The sequence below is a fragment of the Parasteatoda tepidariorum genome, chromosome 8, assembly GCF_043381705.1.
Source record: "Parasteatoda tepidariorum isolate YZ-2023 chromosome 8, CAS_Ptep_4.0, whole genome shotgun sequence".
NCBI classification, from domain to species: domain Eukaryota; kingdom Metazoa; phylum Arthropoda; class Arachnida; order Araneae; family Theridiidae; genus Parasteatoda; species Parasteatoda tepidariorum.
This window is the reverse complement of record NC_092211.1, coordinates 61,598,044-61,619,736: the sequence shown is the minus strand read 5'-3', so window position 1 is coordinate 61,619,736 and position 21,693 is coordinate 61,598,044. Positions and strand designations below refer to the sequence as shown.

The window sequence follows — 21,693 nt, the reverse complement described above, 5'->3', positions numbered from 1 at the left end:
ATCGAAAAACAGCAATCGATGTCAAAGGCTTAATTGTTTTTAATTTTTTTAATCATAAAGCATATTTTTGACAGTAATTTAATTTAAATTCATTGAAGAATTCAAATTACAGTTTTATTGTCGTTCTTTAATTGACGTGAGAAAATTATTTATTTTAATGCCAAAATCGGGCATAAGATGGCAGTAGTAGTTCAGTCATCAGATGTTACACTACTGCGGCCAGGGCTAGAGAGTGCGACACCTGTTCGGGGCGCCTGTGTCCTCTCTCCGATTGGAATAAGAGAAAACTGCCGATCTTCGACGCAGTGATGGCGAACACCGAATGTCGACCCGAGATTACCAGCCCGATTATAGGACGTTTGTGAGAGTAATTTGTGATTCATTCTGGATATTTCTCATCATCGAATAAACAACGATTAAGATGATGATCTAAATATATATCTATTTAGAATAGAGAGCGAGAGAAAGAGAGGAGATACTAGAAAAAGCTTCGATTCTGCTCTCGCTCTGTGTTCCTCAGGAGCGTAGTGCTGCGGGGGGATAAAGTGCCGTGTTTCACAGAGAAACAAACTAAAGAGAAAAAGATATCGTCTGCAAATATGTTTCACAAACGATATTGCGGATAAAATAAGGATTCGTTTAGCCGAAATTTTGGATTTCGAATTTTACTTTTAAGTATAAAACGCTGGTGTAAAAGGTTTCTTCTAGATGAGATGATTTTGAAGAAAACATGCCAATTACTGGCGTTGTTTGCTTGTCTATGGGCTATCATCAAAGGTAAGTCAATATCTATCTCCTCAACTCTACTTCTTTTATTTATCGTTTGGTGACTGGGTATTGAATGAAAACGACAATTAATAGGAAGAAAAAAATTAACTCGATTCGGATCGTTGATTACTTTGACTCCTCTCAGAATTCAGCTCCATCTGTCGACACGTAGTCAATTAATTCCTTTGAAATAGGGTTAGGAAAAGTTAATTAAATTTTAAATTAAATTTCGATAAATGGTCTTGTATAGTTTGATTAAATTTTATTTTACATTTATTATATATTTAAGTTCTAATATTTTCTATACAAAATTCTGAAATACTAATCTCATTAACTTGCCGAAAATTTAAAAAGAAAATATTCTGTTATTATTTTGTTATCAATCAATCTAGCATATAAAATATTAAAATTTTAATTTTATGTTTTTAGTTTAATTGCTGTAATAACGCTGTAAAATATATGGCACTCTTGCTTATCTTATGGTTTTAATTTTTTGAAGAAAAGTTGTATAATCTTAGATTAATATAATACATTTATAAAGAGTAAATTGTGTCTTATATTATGTGAATATGAAGAAAAATGATTCATTCTGTATAATGAGATTGTTCTAAATCATGATAATCTTACGTCTTAGTATTATACTATTACTGTTTACTATTGTACTATTACAACTGAAAGCACTATAATAATCTTATGATTTATCAATATACTATTACCATATACTACAAAGCTTTTACTAATTAATATTAATGTGAACTGTTATTGTCACTATGCCGTATTATTGATTATTTTGGAATATTCCGTTTTTATTGAACTTCTACTCTTGTGCCTTGCTTAAAACTAATAAAATACATTTGATTCTTTATATGTTGGATTTATAAGAAACTTTAATAAAAATAGATAAATAATTCAGAGATTCAAATTATTGGACAAGACTTTTTTCGAATTTTGAATTGTCATGAATCTTGATTTAATTGTTTTTTTTATATTCATTTTTTTTAGAAATTACATTAATTTTTAGGGAGCAAATAGCGAAATAAAAATTTTTTTCTGTTACTATTTTTTAATTTTTCCTATCAGCACTCTTCAGCTTAGTGTTTCCATATTAGCATCACATATATTTTAATCAAAATAAGAGTCAATAAGGAAATAATTATAATGTCTCAAAGATTACAACAGTACTATTATTGCAAATAAAAAAGATAGATACAGGGAATTTTAATCAGATTAAGAAAATGTTTAAAAAAATTGTTAAAAAAAACTACAAAGGATACTGTTTTTTTAATATTCCGCAATAGCATTTCACAAGGTAGGTTTGCGCCATATTGGGTTCGTTTATATTTTGATCAAACAGTAGTGTTAATTAAATTATTATAGTGTCTAATGGGTTTCTTCGATGTTGTTATTGGAGGTAAAAGAAATATCGATATTGAATTTTTAATACGATAACAGAAATGATTATAGTTTAAGGGGATACTAGAGCAATAAACTATTAAATAGTTGTGAAATATTTATTATTGAGAAATACTTATCCACGCACACGCACTCATATGTTTCCATCTTCGAAATTATCAGTGTTCTTTTTTTCCCCTGAATGTTAGGACTTTCACAAGATCTGATTACTCCAGATTACAGACGGTTAGGGTTTAATCAAAATAAAAGCAATTGGATGGACAGCGTAAATATTGATGTCTATTAAATATCTACAACGATGCAAACAAAAATAAATGAATGTAGAAATCTCAACTGAGATTGTGTGTGTTAATTTTAGCCCATAGTAATGCAAAATTAAAAAAAAGGAAAGAAAAAGATTGTTTATATTCAACCTATAAAGCGTTCTGGTTTGAAATGGCGTATTTTTATATGGTATCATCATTATATTGAAATAATTTTTGACCTTGTTAAAAGTATAGCAGTAATTTAAAAATAATCGCTTCGACAGTATACTTTTGCAGTTTCGTATACTTTTTATACTAAATCATCGTGGATTTGTATTCCTTCCTTTCCCTTAAATTAATGGAGAAGATCACTATCAACAGTACTGTTAGACACTTTTTAAAGTATCGTTTTAATCTCTTTTTATAAACAAATAAATAAAACATTAACTTAACTCTTTGTTTGTTGTAATTGAATCCGGAAATGCAAGATAACTTTATTTTCTTTATCTTTTAACAATTTCCACTACGTTTTAAATAATCCAATTCTTTTAACAATTCTACTACTTCTGCTTTGAATTATCTTGCTGTTATAAAATTGGATCAAAAACTCAGTTTAATTTCAGTTAATTTGGTTTTGGAGTTTTTTTAAAAAATAATTATGCGTTAAGAGATAAACGATAATTTTTTTGTGATAGCTTTTTACTTTATTAACTAATTGATGTTCGAGAAAATAAAAGATAATTTTATGTTTTTAAAATTCAACCAACGAGAATTTTTTTTTCATAAACTTGCTCAAAATTTGGATGAAAATATGGTTTGGGAGGTTTTTTAAATGACTATGTTTTAGGCAATGTTTTCTGTAAGGGCTTATTATTTATTTTAAAATCATTGTTCAAGAGAAAGAGAATAAAAGAAAAAGAAGAGAAAATAATAAAATTTAAAGATTTTACCCCTTTTGTCACTTGGACTTTCAAGAAAAAAAAAAATAACAATTAAAAATTTGTTAGAAGAAGTTACATTACTTTCTTAAATTTATTTTAAAAGAGAAAAAGTAAATAAATTGAAATTCTTTTTATTTTTATAACGAGTTTTATTTTTTTGAGAAAAATAATTAACCAAAATACATTTTTATACACCAAATGGTTAGTATATGTCGCAAGGAGATATATTTAAACGCCATAACTATAAATGTTGACATTAAAGTTATGGAGTTGGCCATAACTATAATAATGTTTCAAACAAAAGTTGGCCTTATTTAAAAACATCTTAAATACAAAAGTTTTTAATGTTATTTAGCTTCCATTTGTTTAATATCCATATCATTCGAATTATTTGATTAAATCTATCGAATCTACATTAACTTTGGAAGGAAAGAAATATGTGTTTGCTTTTTCCTTTTTCTTCGGATCAAAAATAAACTAAAAATGTTTTTCAGAAAATGTAATTAATAACTACTTTTTGTTAAAGAAATATTTTTTCATTAATTAATTAATTTTTATGAGATTATTTTTCTTTGTTTAAAATTACTTTTCATCTGTTTTTTCATGCATAAATAAGAAAAGAGAATTATCGTTTGTTTTCATGGCAAACCAACCTTTAATTAAAATAACTCCTTTAATTACAATCTTTAATTAATAAAGATTTATCAGTAAATGAATCCTTAAGAAAACTATCACTCAAATTTTAAGGTAATTAAAGGAAACCTTAAAATTAATGTGGTAATTAATGTGAGGAATGGTTAAACCTTTGACGCAATTGGAATACCGGTGTTTCTTTCGTGTATTTGTTTCTCGCTCTTTAATTACAAGCAGAAATATATTTCGATATTTTTCAATTTAAAAAAAAAACAGTCAAATAGTTATTAAAAACGGAATTATATTTGTACTAAAATTTAAAATTCCCCAAAAAGTAGTTTGAGATTTTTTCCCCATTCATATTTAATAATATATCAGTAAATGATTTTGTAAATTAAAGAAACTTCAATCATGAATAACTGTTTTTCTTAGATCTAAATATCTGCAAATAAGTGTAAATTTGAAAAATTCTTGTGTGAAACTGAGTCGTGTTTGGTGGATTTTACCATAAACGCAGAAAAAGTCACCGGTGTTTCATGCTGTATTTCATAACTATTAAGAATTAAAATGGGAGATTTCCATGGCAGAATAATCGCCAAATCGTGGTGAATTCCGGGCAGTGACCCACGAGAAACTAAAAAATAAAACATCACAGAAAAGGTTCATCTTGAAATGTATAACTCATAGCCACCCCCGGGCAAACATCTACATGTTGTTTTTTTTTAAAAAAATTGTGNCTGAAAACCAAGTTTAAAATCTATTTGGCACCTTGGCGATTGTAGTTGGCGCGACTGATCACGATTCGGAAATATCTCCATTAAAATGCTAATTATAATATTTTCACTTGTTTTGACCTAAATGAATACAAAATAATAAACAGTATGAAAAATATGCTTAACAAAAATTTTGTGCTAAAGAGTTCTATAAAAACTTTAAATCAGTCGCGCGTATTGGCTTCGATTGGGATCAAACGCACGATCTTTTCGTGAGGAACAGTAAGCAACTACCATGATGACATCACTGGTTGATTTTAAAAGCTACATTGTATCAAGTAAGTGGTGGAAGAAAAATAATTGTGAAACCGTGAGTGTTTTTCTCGGTCGTTGGAACAGTTTTACTTAGCTACAAATCTTTATCAGCGAATCGAGTGCTTAAATCACGTTTCAGTCAATAAGGAGAAAGGCAAATAAAATGTTTGCTTTGATGTTACTGAGATAGTATTCACGATCTAGCAATCTAGGTTTTCTGAATTTTATCGAGCTAAAATTGTATGTTTTTGAATTATGATAATTTTGCTGTGAGGGTTTATTGTATAAAAAAAATCATATCATATGCATGTAAAATTTTTTTCGGTTAATATTTTCTTAATGTGAAAAATGTATGAGTACATATAAAATATTAAAAAAGAAGGAAAATAAATGTTTAGGTAAAGTAAGTAACAAATAAAATCAAAGAAAAGCTACAAAAGCAAAGAAGATAAAAAAAGAAATAATAAAAAACGCAAAAGCTGCTAAATGAATTGTAGTAATATGCAAGTAAAGCAGCAGAAATAAATAAATAAATGAAATGATAAAGAAGAAATAAAAATAGTTGCAATCAACTGTAAAAAAATAATAAATATAAGTAAATGAAAAAAGAAACAGACCTAGAGCAAAAAAAAAAAAAAAAGTCAGTCTTTAGAATTTTTTTAGCCCTTAACAGAATTTTTTCTAACCTCTTAACCCTGAATATTATATAATTTTAAAATAACATAAGGTAATTAACATCTATAAATACATATTACAAAAGAAAATAAAACAGTTTAACAAAAAGCAATAAACAATGGACATACCAAAGAAAAGCAGTGTTACAGACCGCCGGCAGCTTTGCTGCTTTTCTTCAAAAGGCGTATTGTTCTGATTCGAACATTAACCATAAATGCCAAATTTTATAATTAATGATTTATGTTAAACTAATTTTTCTAGTCAGTATTTAAAAACAAATTTTAAAATAAATTTTTTGGAAAATATACAATCGATTTTCTTATACTCGAAGAAGAAAACAAAACAGAGTTTGAAAACGATTTTCACAATATTAAATTTTTCTTTGTTGAATTTTTATAGAAATTAACTGAACAAGAAATCGTCTTATTCTATTTATAGGAAATAATTCTAAATCGTTATAAAATTATCGACTTTTTACAAAAAAATTTATTTTTATAAAGTTTAGTCATTTAGTTTTTATTAAAAATATAGTTAATTATTAATATTATAATTTATATAAAAAGAATTTTATATTATCCAGACGTAATATGTAATTCAAGTGAAGTTTAGAAGTAAAATTTTACTTTTCTTTTGTGAAAGATTTAGTCAATTAATCAAAGTATAAAATAAATTTATTACAACCTTTTAATAAAGAACTTGTCATTTTTGTTATTACACACAAAGATTAGTTTTTGTTTATAATTAATTCATGTCAGTAAGTATAATGTTTCGATAATGAATAGCTTGCCACTTAGTTTTTCTTTTAGCATGATAACGCAATGTTTAAAGTAAAAAAAAAGACAGGTTTAAAAAATAAAATGCAATGAAAAGATTGAATGAAAAATTTAACTTATGGTAAATTATTTAAATAAAGTAGAATAAGTAAAAATGTCTGTTTATTTAGAAGTGATTAAAGATGATTTTTACTAGCTGATCAGACTAGAACAATTCAAAATTGCTAAATTATCCCTGTAATGTTACTGGCTTATAGTGTGAAAGTTTTTAAATTCTTCAGAAAGGTTCCAAGGAGGTTTCTGACTTTTAGTTGGAAATTTTCAGAATATTTAAATAATTATTTTGCTGTTTATTAGCTAGATATTAGATCCTTATAATTTTTCATGAGCATTACTAAATTCTTTTAACAGTGTAAATTTTTTGATTTTTTAAAAATATTTCTCATCTTCCTGTGTTACTCAAAATATTCACACTTAATCAAAATTTTGTGAACATAGGGATGAACCCCCCCCCCCAAAAAAAAANAACCCCCCAACAACAACAGTATTTTGAAAATGAATTATAAGCACAGCTAGTTTTATGAATAGTTTTATTATTTTTTTATCTTTGTTATCTATTGCACAAATTTTACTATTTCCTATTTTAGTAGCTATTAACTTTATTTTCCATTCTCAGTTTTATATTAAGCTAAAAATTATTGTTTTTCTATATAGCATTCAATAGTATCACAATTTTTAAACATTAATAATGCACAGTATTAAATTATAGTCGTTTCTTCAAAAACATCGCCACTTATTATTTTTACGCCTCTTAAGAAATTTTTTTTTTCAAACTTTAAGCTTGTTTGAAATGTGTTTGAAAAGCTATTTCTGTATTTTCGAATTATTTTAATTGCATCATTATTATCATGAGAACAAAGAAGTTCGAAAAGCGAATAACAATTTCCTTTCTGGAAATAGATATTTATAGATTACACCTATGCAGCTCTAGATACCAGAAGTATGCGACAGAATATTAAAGTTCAATATTTTTGAATTAATTAAGCCCTCTGTTAAAATTTCTAAACAAAGTAAATAGATGAAAAATAGAATACTGATTTTTCTTTTTAGAAATATGAGTTTATGTCGCAGTAAAGTAAACAAAGAATAATCAAATTAGGTATATCAGAGTATTAATTTATTGTGTATCGCTTATAGTATAAATCTAATTAATTAGTGATGAAGAATCTAACTGTACTTTTAATTCAATTAATTAAATCGCTAACTAAAATTAATAAAAATATTAAGAGCTTGAGGAAAATTTATTAAACTGTCTGCGCTATATTATTCCTTTCATGTCACTTTAACCTTTGTAAAAAAGTAAACAAGGGAACACAGAAACAAAATGACGAACTTTCTTTCTGGAAGTACGTACTTATAGATACAGTGCACAAGAATGGAAAAATCTTAATGGTTTTTGACTCAGAGGTCAGATTTTCATGTTATTAATGAAGCGGCTAACAATAATTACGATGATTAATTTGTGCAGACCTAATCAACAAATTAAATTACAAAATCAGACCAAACTAAAGGGCGCACTTCCACTAAATAAAAATGACTCTTCTATGATTTGAGTTCTTTTTCTTCAAATATGAGAAGTTGCCGTAATCTGGAAAATATGGTCGCAGTATTTTTAATCAAGAGATCGGTCAAAAATAACCCCTCCCCCAAAATGTTTAGTGACTTTTTTTTATTGTGTTTCGTTACTTATAAGAACTTTTTAAGTAAATCAAACATATTTGTTTTGATGAGAACTTTCCACGCAAAAAGAATAAATTTTAAATTTTATTTACTATTATTTAATTGAAAAAAAAATTAAAAATATTGAATTGTAAATGGTATTTTTTTTCTCTTTTTAAAAAATGTAATTTTAATTAAAAAGGATGCGAAATCCATTGAAACAATCGTTGTAGTTCATCATAATCCAGACCCATTTTAAGGAAACACTTGTTTATTGTATTCAGAGAAAGTATGTTTGTGCATTATAGTTTCATAGCTTTAAAAGATCGCTTGTACTAAATATTTAAGCATATTTAAGAACCATTAATATTGCATTTTAGTTTGTGGAAATCTGAATACTTTACCAATCGTTGAGATTTTTTTTTTGCACTGTACTATATTGATTTCCATAAGCTGTGTAAATTAAAAATAAAGTATGTACTTATTTTCAGCTTCCGCATACTATAAAAAATTTCGGATCAAATTGCGGAATAAGGTTTCTGGGTTCTTCTAAACTAATTAGAGTGATTAAGCGATTTTACGATAACTATTTCTTTAAAAATTACGGTATGCCAGATATTTTGTTCCGTAACATGTTGCAGTAAAAATTGATTCAGCTGTAAAAAGTACCGGCACCTTGAATGCCGGTATTTTTCACTGTAATTTTATCCGGAATTTTTTTCAGTATAATTAGCAAATTAGTATTAGTATAATTAGTAATTAGTTTAATTAGTAGTAATAATAATTAGCTACAAAGTGTATAAGTAAAGTAATTTTGATTTAATGAGGGCTTTTCCTCATAAAAATTAAAACAACAAGACTGGCACAACAAGACTGACTAACACATTACAGACCATGGTCCCTATTTAAGGATGAATCAAAAGCACCATACACCAAAGAAAATTATTTTTCAGATCGCCCATTCAATGGGGTGGGTTTAGTATTTACTTACCATGGCTTGGTTCGGGGTTCAATTTCCCATGCTTAAAGCCGGGTCCTTGATCAGACGGCACTTTTTCTTATGGTGTCTTAGTCGTTCAAAATCCATTGTAATATCTTCATCAGTTTCAGAGCTTTAAAACTCCATACACGGTTGTGTGGTTTGGAAACATGGTGAGGAGGTCGGGAGATTGGTTGTGTATTGGGATTAGAGATTTATTGGCAGGGGGATAGCCATCACCTTCTCTATACTTTAAAAACTTAACTATTTTCTTGCTATAAGTTTTTTAATACCGTCAGATTGTCATCCCAATGAACAGGTTCGAATCTCAGTAAAGGCTGGTTAAAAGAAATTCTGCTCTCAGCTCGCACTGCCCACAGCACTCACGTAATGACCGTCCTTCGTGGTAAGTGAATCTTGGGCAAGAGTACCCTTGTCATCGGGCTAACCATGGGAGGTTTTCGTGGGTTTCCTTCTCCGTGGTACGCAAATGCTGTGGGTTAGTTGCATCAAAAAGTTCTTCACAAGAGCTAGTTTGTTTCTATACTTGATTCATGAGTCCCTTTGTCTTCCGGGTCGGATTCAACACTGTGAGGCTGCCAATTAAACATTAGTAATTGTCAATCCGTAAATAGGTTGGCTGTTCAACTCTGATTATGAAATAAAATAAAAGTAGGCGTCTGTGTCTAAATTATCGGGAACAATACTTCGAAAAACACGCTCAAACATGTTGTCGAATTTTATGCACATTTGTTAGTGCCTAGGCCATTATTATATTGTAATGTGTATTTAGATTTCGACAGATTATTAATATTCAAGATTGCGTTTCATGTTTTTTTGTCTTTTTATTTGATTTCATAATATCTAATACTAATACGAAATATATTATTAAAAAGTATTGGAAGTTAATAATTTAAGGGATAAATAAGCTTCTAGTATTATATTTATTAAAATAAAAAGGTTTATAACTTGTTGGAATTTCATTAAACTGTCTCCTTATCCAATTATTCCTCTTACATTTCTATCATCTTTGGGACAAAGCAAATAGAGAACATAATAAAAGAAAATAATGACTTTTCTTTCTAGAAATGCAAATTTATAGAGTACACATATAGAGTTCTAGAAACCAAGAATCATCGATTCTTAGTTATGAGACGAGAGAACCGCGCTCTTCTGACATTTTGGCTTTTTGCCAAAAACACTAGCTCAGATCTTTTGTCAAAGAAAACGTACCACAAATTCAATCCCCCCCCATCTACTAGTAGAATTGTATTAATCCTTCTTACCCCTGTTTTCTTTCTTCTTTAAAAAACATATTTGTTAAAGTTGCGCGGTTTGCTACATCATTAAGAGGACATTTTGAGTTCGAAGTCATCTAACCTTTCTCGCCAATTTTATCGCCAATACGAAGGAAAAAAAGAACAATGTTAGTTTTATTCTTCGTTCCTTTTTTTGAATTGAAATAATGAGATGATGAAACTATTGTTTGAAAAATATTAGATTTGTTTGAGAGTGATGTAAAGTAATGCTTCACGTTGGAAAGATTTCTTCAATTTCAAGTTTATTAAAATATTTTTTTTAAATGTTGAGTGTCTTTTATTTTATTTCAATTCTATCATTGACTTGATATCTTATTCTATTGTTTTTTTCTTAAAGTTAAAAATGCTTTTGCCATTATTTGAACAACAATTCATGGTTAAAACGGAATAACTAAAATCGAAATAGTTTAAAGTGCCAAATAAAAGGTTTTTTGGAATAAGTAGCTTTCAATAGATTTAATACTCTGCTCCAATAAAAATCGAAACATTAAGTTCACAAACTAGAGTAAATCATTTACATTAATTCGGGGAAGACAATAAATTACTAGTTCATATAAGATTCTAGTTCATATAAGATTATTCTAGTTCATATAAGATCGGGTTCTAGTTCATATAAGATCGGGTTCTAGTTCATATAAGATCGGGTTCTAGTTCATATAAGATTATTATTTTTAAAATATATCAGATAAAAAAAAGTTTGTTAATTTTATTTTGACCTATTTCACCATATCTCGGGAACTTTTTAATCGATTCGAAATTTTTTTACGCAATCATAAAAGTCGTTTATCTCAAGAAATTCCATTCAAAAAATAATTTCTGATAATTATATACTAGTTCTTATTACTTTGTTTAATAATGGTCGAAAATATTTTGGGTTATAGCACATAGAATTCTTTAGATCATTTTAATGAATGCTGTTTTATATGGCAAAAAAAAAAAAATTGAATGAAATCGATGGTATAGTTTTGATATCGTTCATGAGAAAGCTAATTTTAAATATATGATTTCCTTGCTAAAACAAGATTCAATCTGGCTAAGGTTCGATCCCCAGTGGTGACTTGAATCCACCCACTTTCAAATCAATGGATAGCAGCTTGTCTGGAAATAAAGGTGGTATGTTGCCACAATCAGGCAGTTAGTCACAAAACTGTGAAGTCTTTACCTCCCTGACCCCCTGGTCAATAAAGGGCTGTTTCAGGAATGCTTTTATAACAGTAATTATCCTTAAATTATGTTCTTTTATTTAAGTGTTTTTACTAATTCTTTAATTGTGTATTAAATTAAATTAGTGCATTAAATTAAATTAGTGTATTTAATAATTATTTATAGTTTTAAACGATTTAATAAATTTCAAATGAAAAAGATTTTTACATAAAATGCAGAGTTGCAAAATTTTTTCAGTTGAATAGATTTTTTCAGATTCGACTGTATTTCATGAAGATTTCTGAAATGGATTAAAAGAGGTGTAACAGTTGCTAAAAAAAGCAGACAGATTTTCTCATAAGAGCCTACACAAAATGGCTGCAGTTTGGAAAAATTAAAAGAAGTGGGGAAAAATATTTTATCAGATTATTGTAAAATTTATAAGCTTTTATTTTACGTCAATTTTAGGAATTCAGATGAATTTTTAGTTGTAACTCGTGCATTTAATTTAAAAAATACTTTTGGTCAATAATAATTAAAATTTTTTTTTTCTTGTTCTTTTTTTTAAAATCAGTTTTTAAATTTTTCTGGAATGCGGCCACCCTGTTATTCTATATGTCATTTGTTTACTTCAGCATTATATGTCAGTACTGAATGCGATTCATTTTTTATGGAATGCAGCTACCCTTTAACCCTATACGTCAATTGTTTATTTCAGCATTATAAATCAATACAGAATGCGATTCAATTTTTCGGGAATGCTGCCAGTCTGCAACCATATATGTCATTTGTTTACTTCAGCATTAATATGTCATTATAGAATGCGATTCAATTTTTCTGGAGTGCAGCCATCCTGCTATCTTTTACGTCATTTGTTTACTTTATCATTATATGTCAGTACAGTACGGAAAACGGCTCAAAAAATTCAATAATAAAAGATTCTTATTTGATTTAAAAAACTTGAGTAATAATTTTGAAGGAAATTTAAAATTTTACCTTAATTGCAAACTATGAATTAATTCTTTTCATAAACAAAATCACTTTAACAAATAAAATAAAAAGAATTAAATGAAAAAATATAATTTTTTAAACTAGAAATGTGCTAATTAATCAAATAAAAGTTACCAAGTTTTAATATGTCAAACAAATTAAAATTAAACTATGTATCAAATATTATTAAAAAGTATTTTCATCAAATCTTTATTTTCTTTGCTTGATTAAGGGAAAAACAAACAAAATAATAGTTTTCATTTAAGTTTCTCGTGTTTTGCTAAAACTAGTTTAAAATTTTTTTAATTTTCGAATATTATCTTATTTGCATCAAATGATTAAAAATGAGAAAAATTCTAAATCTAATTATTCTTTGTATCTTTGTATTTTCTTATATTTGATAACTAATAAGAAACATGCGATTTAGAGTTATTTTTTTTTCAATAAAAATGGTGATTGTTATTTTCCTTTGAGACTTGCATTTTCTTAAAAATCGCTGATTACTCTTTTTTTAAAAAATAGATTACTTTATTTATTTATTTATTGTTAACTGGAGTTGAAAACTGGGAAAAATTATTGTTTTTTTAATCACGGTTTCATTTTTTTAGGTGCAGATTGTTTTTTTGTACAATTATGGAATCAAAGATTTAATTTTATATTTTGTTATTTATGCGATTTTAAACTAGTCATTGTTATCCTATTTTGAGATTTTAAGTATTATTTTGTTGTTAAAAACCATTTGACATTTTGAAAAATAAGATTTTGAAGGATAGTTTTATGTTTAATTTTTTTAATTGTTGGAATGAGGATCAAAATAATAAACAACTTCAACTATTTTTTACTTGACTTTGATATTTTACGTTACAAAGCAGTTAGACAATTGGAAAAACAAGATTTTGTAAGGTAATTTTACTTAAGTTACTTTTTTATTAGTAAAATTTGTACTACTATTGCTCTATTTAATTATTTATTTCCGCCAATGTGGCTTAAAATGATAAGAAACTTAAACTAATTATCTTATTCGAATTTCAGATTTTTAGTAATATTTTGCTGTTAAAAGCAATTAGATATTTGAAAAATTAGACATTTGGAGTTATAGAAATTGAATAATAATTTTAAGTAAGTTACTTTTTCTATTGATGAAAGTTGTATTACCCCTGCTTTATTTATTTATTTCCCCCAATTTTGCTCAGAATAATAGGGAACAAAATAATTTTTTTTTTTTTGAATTTGAGAGCTCTGGTGATATTTTGCTGTTAAAACAATTAGACATTTTTCTAGAAGCAGGATCATTTTATTAAGTTACTTTTTTGCTTGATGAAAATTATATTAGCACAGCTTTATTTATTTATTTCTTTCCAATGTAGCTCATAATGAAACAAAATAATTATTTTTATTTGAATTTGAGATTTTAAGAGATATTTTACTGTGAAAACAATTTGGCATTTTTCTAGAAACAGGTTAATTTTATGCAAGTTAATTTTTTACTTGGTGAAAATTATACTACCACAGCTTTATTTATTTATTTCCACCAATGTAGCTCATAATGAAGCAAACTAATTATTTTTATTTGAATTTAAGATTTTAAGTGATATTTTGTTGTTAAAAACAGTTTTACATTTGGTAAAGAACAGGATTTGAAAAGATCTTTTTATGTAAGTCACTTTTTTCAGTGGTAAGAATTGTACTACCACTATTTTATTTCTTTCTTCCAATGTAGCTCAAAATAATAGAAAACAAACTGATTATATTTAGTTGAATTTGAAATTTTAAGTGATAATTTGTTGTTAAAACGATACGACATTTTCAAAAATGAGATTTTAAAAGATAATTTTATGTAAATTACTTTTCTTAGTTGGTGAACATTGTACAACCACTATTTATTTTGGTCCGCGAGGCTTAAAATGATAGGTTTTAATCTGATAATAAAATGACACTAATTTTCAACAAAAGTTAATAGTTTTTAAATAAAAATTTTCTCTGTTTGAATTGTTGATTTTAATCATATAAACGGTATTTATCTAACTCATCTAATTTTGGACATTAAAAACAGTTTTCAAAATTGTGCATTAGATTAAAAAATCATTAATAACTTTGACTATTATCAAAATTTAATTAATAAACGTCATGAATGTATTTGTTTGAGAATCATTTATTTGTCACTTATTTAACGGTATTTACTTGTAATTATTTACCATCTATTCTCGATATTATTCTCTGTTATTATTACGTTTTTTAGTTTGATTGTTAATCAAAATTGAAGGCTTAAAACTTAAACTGGCTACCCTTTATTATATAAGGAAGTGATTGAGTGATATTACTTTGAAAATCAACATTTAATGTTAAACATATTTAATTACTCTTTTGCAATTTTTAAAGTGATGTTAACTAGCTTTTTACTCTATTGCTGAATTATTACTTTGAATAAAAATGTTTAACGAATTTTTACTGCAATCATAAATTAAAACAAGTTTTAGGAAATATTGTTATGTTTTGGTAACCTAGTAAATAATTAGGTTTAAATTTTATTCCAATCAAATCAGGTTGCTACGAGTCCTGTGAATTTATAACAGTGGTTATAAATTAATGTTGTTGAAAATCTGATTTTAAAAACTCACTATATCGTTAGAAATATTACGACCTCGTTTTAAAAGTTACAACTGTAATATATAGCAACCTTGATCCTGAAATCCGGGACTTTGCTCCGTAATTATTATGCTTAATGTTTAAATAAATAAGGAAAAGTAAACACGAAACAAGCTCCAGTTTGGTTGTTAAATTTAGATTGAATATTGAAAAGGCTCAATTTTTGCATTATCTCTATTATAAACACACATTTTGCACTGGGTTCATTTTTAAACATACATTTCAAGCTGTTTTAATTTTATTAAAAAAATGTTTCGATCTGTATCCATTTTATTAAATACGCAGATCGAGCTGTGTATATTTTCTTAGACACGCATTGTGTCCATTTTATTAAACACACATTTTGATATGTGTCCATTTTATTAAACACACATTTTGATATGTGTCAATTTTATTAAATACGCATCTCGAGCTGTGTCGTCCATTTTATTAAACACACATTTCGATCTGTGTCTATTTCATTAAATACCCATCGCGAGCTGTGTCTATTTTCTTAGAGACGCATTTTGAGCTGTGTCCATTTTATTAAGTACACATTTTGAGCCATGTCTATTTTTTTAAATACGCATTTTGATTGAGTTATGTCCATTTTTATAAACGCGCAAATCGAGCTGTGTTCATTTTCGTAAACACACATTTCAAGCAGTGTCCCCTTTTGAAAACACATCTCCAGCTGTGCCTATTTCTTAAGCATGCGTTTTGAGCTGTGTATATTTTCTTAGACACGTATTGTGTCCATTTTATTAAACACACATTTTGATATGTGTCCATTTTATTAAATACGCATCTCGAGCTGTGTCGTCCATTTTATTAAACACACATTTCGATCTGTGTCCATTTCATTAAATACGCATCGCGAGCTGTGTCTATTTTCTTAGACACGCATTTTGAGCTGTGTCCATTTTATTAGGTACACATTTTGAGCTATGTATATTTTTTTAAATACGCATTTTGATTGAGTTATGTCCATTTTTATAAACACGCAAATCGAGCTGTGTTCATCTTCGTAAACACACATTTCAAGCAGTGTCACCTTTTGAAAACCCATCTCCAGCTGTGCCTATTTTCTTAAGCACGCGGTTTGAGCTGTGTCTATTTTCTTAAACACGCATATTCAGCTGTAAGAATGTTTGTAAACACGTTAGAATTAAAAGCTTCCAATTATGTGATCGTATTTAATTTAGTTACAGAAACTTTCAATAATTTTTCATTAACAAGCATGCATTTAAAAATGAGTTGTTTTTATCTCAAAAATTGTACTCTTTCTAATTGCAATTATGCTTTTTCTTCTCAAGTTTACTTTAAGATACGTGGTGTGGGATAATAATTTTTTTATACATTTATCAGGATATAGTAATTAAATTTGAACCCAGGAGATTTTTATGACCGGATAAGAGGTGATAAAAATCTAAAGACTACAAACTAAGAACAGATTTATTTACTTCCTGTTATTTTCGTTATATTGTTTTAACAATCCATTATTTCTGCGTTTTATTAGGTTGTGAAATTTTTTTCTTCCGGCTCATCTATAAGAACGGAGAACTTTTTTAAGCATACAGAGCTTAAACTGCCCCGTAAATAAGCTTAGAGCGCTATTAAGTTTCTTCCAAAACTAAAACTAAAGTTTAAAAAATATATAATTTCAATCTAACAAAACTGTCTAAGGTTTTTTTCTCCCTTGTGCTTTTGTATGGAATCGATTCTTGGATATTGATGAAAATATATATGAAAATCATTTGTTATCTGGAAGACAAAGGTTATGAGAAAAAGATTTGAATCTGTGAATAAAAATGGAGTTTGGGAATTATGAAAAAATATAAAGACACTGACATTGCGCAAGCAAGAAGTCGCAAAATGATTTAGACTTGGGTCAAAATTATATTAAATTCACCGAAGGAATGTTTTAAAACTGTCTCTGCTCAAAATAATCCCTAAAACTGAGGAATTATATCTCGCATATTGCATCCGAAATAGTTATTAAAATAAAGAGCACCAATATGATTCATTTTAAAAAGTTTTATTTTTCTGTGAAAAGTTTTAATCTAAAATAAAGAAATTGTAATTGTTCTAAATAACTTTTAAGTATGAAAAGAAAACTTTTGTAAACTGTAAAAAGCAGAATTTTTTCATTAGAAACGCCTAGTAAAGTTTAAATTTTGAGGTACTAACTATTTGGTGTTTCAAATATGAAATAAAGTTGTTGAAAGTTTGACCACATGATAATTCAAAATAAATTAATGATTTTTATTAAGTTATAGCTTTAAGAAATGAGTAAAAAAGCAATCGTGTTACAATATTGTAGGATGCTTTAGTTAAGCTTAAAATTGTCTTGAAAGATTATTTGAGAAAAGTACAAACTTTAAGGCAATCAGAAAAAACAAAACAGAGAAAGTGTATACATATGTATCATAGAAAACAAAACCAGTATATATATATATATNTTCAACTATATATATATATATATATATATGAAACTTGATCTATGAAGTAAAAAAATAATGCTTTATGAAAAAAGATATTTTTTTCTATAATTTTTTGTGACCCATCGTTAAATATGTTGAACAACATTTGGATTAATTTTATCAGCTAAAAATTGTATTTTAAAAGTTTTTTTCATTTTGTATGCTTTTATGCGAATGTCTATGTTAAAATATATATTTACTTCGTTGGTCTAAGTTTATTACTATATAGACCAGTGGCATAGTTTTGGGGGACAAAACTACCTCCGAAATTATACATTATTCGTAAAATTATCTTATAAAATGCAAAAAATGCTGAAAACTAATATTTATCATTTTCTTATGTAATAATTAAAAATACCAACAAAACTAAATAATATAACTAACTGAATTTTTAAAAAAATTGTTTTGTCCCATTAGTTGGCTTTCTTTTAAGATACATAAGAGAAAAATATCATTTTCTGCCATTATTTATATCTAGGGTCCTGCACTGTAAAAAATTCAGTATAAAATTATGGTATAAAGTACCGGCACTCAGGGTGCCGGTACATTTTATCGTAAAATCCATTCTTACCGGAACATGTTGCGGAACAAAATATCTGATGTACTGTTATTTTTACAGTAATAATTACCTTAAACTTTGAAACACTCTAATTAAATAAATATTCCAGTGAAAACTATATAATATTTTACAGTAAAATAGATTTTATGGTTAACCGTAATTTGATCAGTTATTTCTTCAAAATGCGGTAAGCTACTATAATCAATTAAATTATATGTTATGTAGAAATAATGAATTGAAACATTTCAGGTTTCGCAATATTCTATTTATAAAGAAAAATATTTGTTTACATAGTTGTTATATTTGTTATATATTTGTTTATATAGTTGTTATATTTGTTATATATTTGTTATAGTTGTTATATTTGTTATATTTGTTATATAGTTGTATTTATAAAGAAAAAAACTAGTTTCGCTATATTTCTACACTTGACTTTTTCACGTAGATCGCGTGCATTTATTTTGTTTTTCAGGTAAAGTTCGATTGAAACATCTGTTCTGATAGGTTATGCGTGACAAGCGTACAAAAGCTCAAACATCAACAGCTTGAAATATTTTATCTATTTCTTTTTTCTAGTCTATAAGTCTCTATATCTAAGGAGTATGGCGTGCGTCTTCATACAGAACCACTTCTAAAATATCTTTCGGTTAATTTAAGATTAAATTATGGGATAGCTATGTAGATTGAATCTTTCAAAAATATAAATCAATGATAAGAAAAAAATAAAGTAAAATTATTAGAATATTGTAGTTTATCACGTTTCTGCTTCTATGCAAACACCAAAAAGCACGAGAATTTTCACTGAAGCGTTTTGGCAATTTTTATAAAATTAGCAACAAAATATTGTTTTATGAAGTGTATTAAAAATTGGCAAATGTGGTAACATTTGGCAATTTTGTTATCATAACTTAGAGCATGGTTTAAAAACCATTTATTTGGTAAAATCTTTTCAGTTTTGTATTTTTTACTAAATGTGTGAAAATAAGTACTTTTATTGATGAAAGAAACTTAATTTTCTTGTAAACAGTTACCATATGAAAGGAAATTTTTTTAAATGGATGTCTTATGTACCATATATTTTCTTTTATTACGCAAAATTATGTTTTTTTTTACTTGAAATATCATTTTCATAAATTACGGTAATTTTACCATAATTTTTTTCTACGTAAAATAATCATCTAAATTTTCTTTAACTGTCTAAACTTTCATACTTTCTTTGCTAAAAATTATCTTTTTTAAATAATAGTTGATTAAATTTGCTTCCCCATTTTATATCAACATTATTACCTGTTGAGAATATATAGCATGTAAGAATCAGGTTGGAAGTTTACTATCAAAAGTCCTTAAAGCCACGTGACTCCTCCAAGACAAATAGAGGCGATCTGAGATTATACAATAGTGTTGTCTCCATATCTTGGAAAAGAATGTAACAGACTTGGGAGTCTTTTGAATCGAGTGTCCTTGCTCAAAAGGCTATTTGTACTACTATTTTCTTGGCAAGAGAGCAATATTTTATAATTGCCTCTTGTATTTATTGAATTGTCTCCTGTCTATTAATCTTAATGCTCCTTCGAGTCTACTAACCGGAAATTGTTTGGAATAATTATCTTCGTCAATTTTTAAGTTTTCATTGGCTTGTTTAAATAAATTCATGAAAAGGCAAAGGGTTTTGGAATTTAAATTTATTTTTCAACAACGAAGATCGACATGATTTAATAAAATTGTAATTATTTTTTTCAATGATTTGAACTGATTTTCTTTATCACCATTTATCTTTTATCAAATAATAGTAGGCTGCTCTTTCCGATCCGATTATTGACTTTTAAATTTTTTCAAATAATAATAGACTAAGTGACACTTTTTTACACATTTTACCTTTAATATTTTTTCAAATAATAATACTATCCTCTCCAATTGCATCATTACTTTTTATATTATTTCATATAATAGTAGATTAAATTTCACTTTCCAAATTTTAAGCTTCCATTGGTGCCTTTTATATTTTTTAAGACTATAGCAGATTAAATAGCACTTCTCAGATACTATGCCTCCATTTTCCTTTTATATTGTAACAAAGAATAGCTGGTTAAATTGTTCATACCAATTCCATACTTCAGTTACCTTATATATTTCAAATAATAGTGCATTATTAATATACCTAAAGTTATGCTGCCATTATTAACTTTTGCATTGTTTAAAAAGAATAGATTACATTATATTTTCCAGTTCTATCTTTCCATTATTGCCTTATATTTTCTTTTCAGATAATAGTAGATCATTTCCCAAATTCTATGCTTCCATTAGTACATTTTACATTTTTTAAGGAATAGTAAATTGAATTCACCTTTTCAAATTCTATGCATGTATTTATTATCTTTTACAATTTCTCATACAATAGTAGCTTAAATTCTACTTGCCAATCCTACGCTTCAATCATTAATTTTATATTGTCTAAAAAATAGTAGATTAAATTCCTCTTCACAAATTTATGCTTCCATTTTTAAAATAATGGTACATTGTGTAAAATAAAAAAACGAAGCAACCCGAATAAAATACAGTGCGCCAAAAAAATAAACCTGAATAACTTTTGATCTAATGATCGAATCTTCACGTTCTTGGACTCAATTTTTATGATTCAAGAGGGGAATATCAAATATGCTAATTAGTTAGTGCAGACGATATTTTAAGTTATGAAATCAGACACAAAAATGCATTTTTTCTGAATAAAGATACCTTTTTTTCGAGGGATTCGGATTTCTGATCCCCAAAATATAGGGAGTAGTCGCTATCTTGGAAATATGGTCCCCAGTTTGGTCCGGAGAGTTTAATTTTATTTTTTGTGTATTCCGTATTTTATTGTATTTGAAAAATGCACACCTTACAATTTAAAATTTTTCGATTATCAGTAGGTAAAATAATAAAAAGCAATAAATATTTAATAAAAGAAATTTTTTGCCTGGGATTATTTGGATAAACGAATTTTATAATTGCGTGCAAAAATGTTTCAATTAACCTAAAGAGTTCTAGAGGTATGATGAACCACGTAAATGTAAAAATTAAACATTAAGGGGTCCTAACTCCTGGCCAAACTATGAGGGCCATATTTCTCAGATTTGTATCTTATTTCGTAACTTAAAATATCGGTTACANAAAAAAAAAAAAAAAAAAAAAAAAAAAAAAAAAAAAAAAAAAAAAAAAAAAAAAAAAAACATTTATTCACCGAAAGTACATTTTTGTATCTTATTTCGTAACTTAAAATATCGGTTACACAAATAAATTAGTATATTTGTAGTCACATTCTCAAACCATTAAGATTGATTCATAGAACATGAAAATCTAATCATTAGATCAGTTATTTAGGGTGGAGGGTGGTCCTTTTCACTTTGCACACTGTACATTG

The 21,693-nt window shown here is 27.0% G+C and overlaps 1 protein-coding gene across 1 annotated transcript in view; it reads left to right on the top strand.

Moving 5' to 3' along the window:
* Positions 1-251: 251 nt before the first annotated feature.
* LOC107449428 (protein turtle) overlaps positions 252-21,693 on the top strand; it is a gene marked incomplete in the record, with an annotated part of 296,335 nt that continues 274,893 nt past the window's right edge. The window contains 1 exon segment of the mRNA XM_071184085.1: positions 252-777. Coding sequence (XP_071040186.1) covers positions 714-777 — 64 coding nt within the window.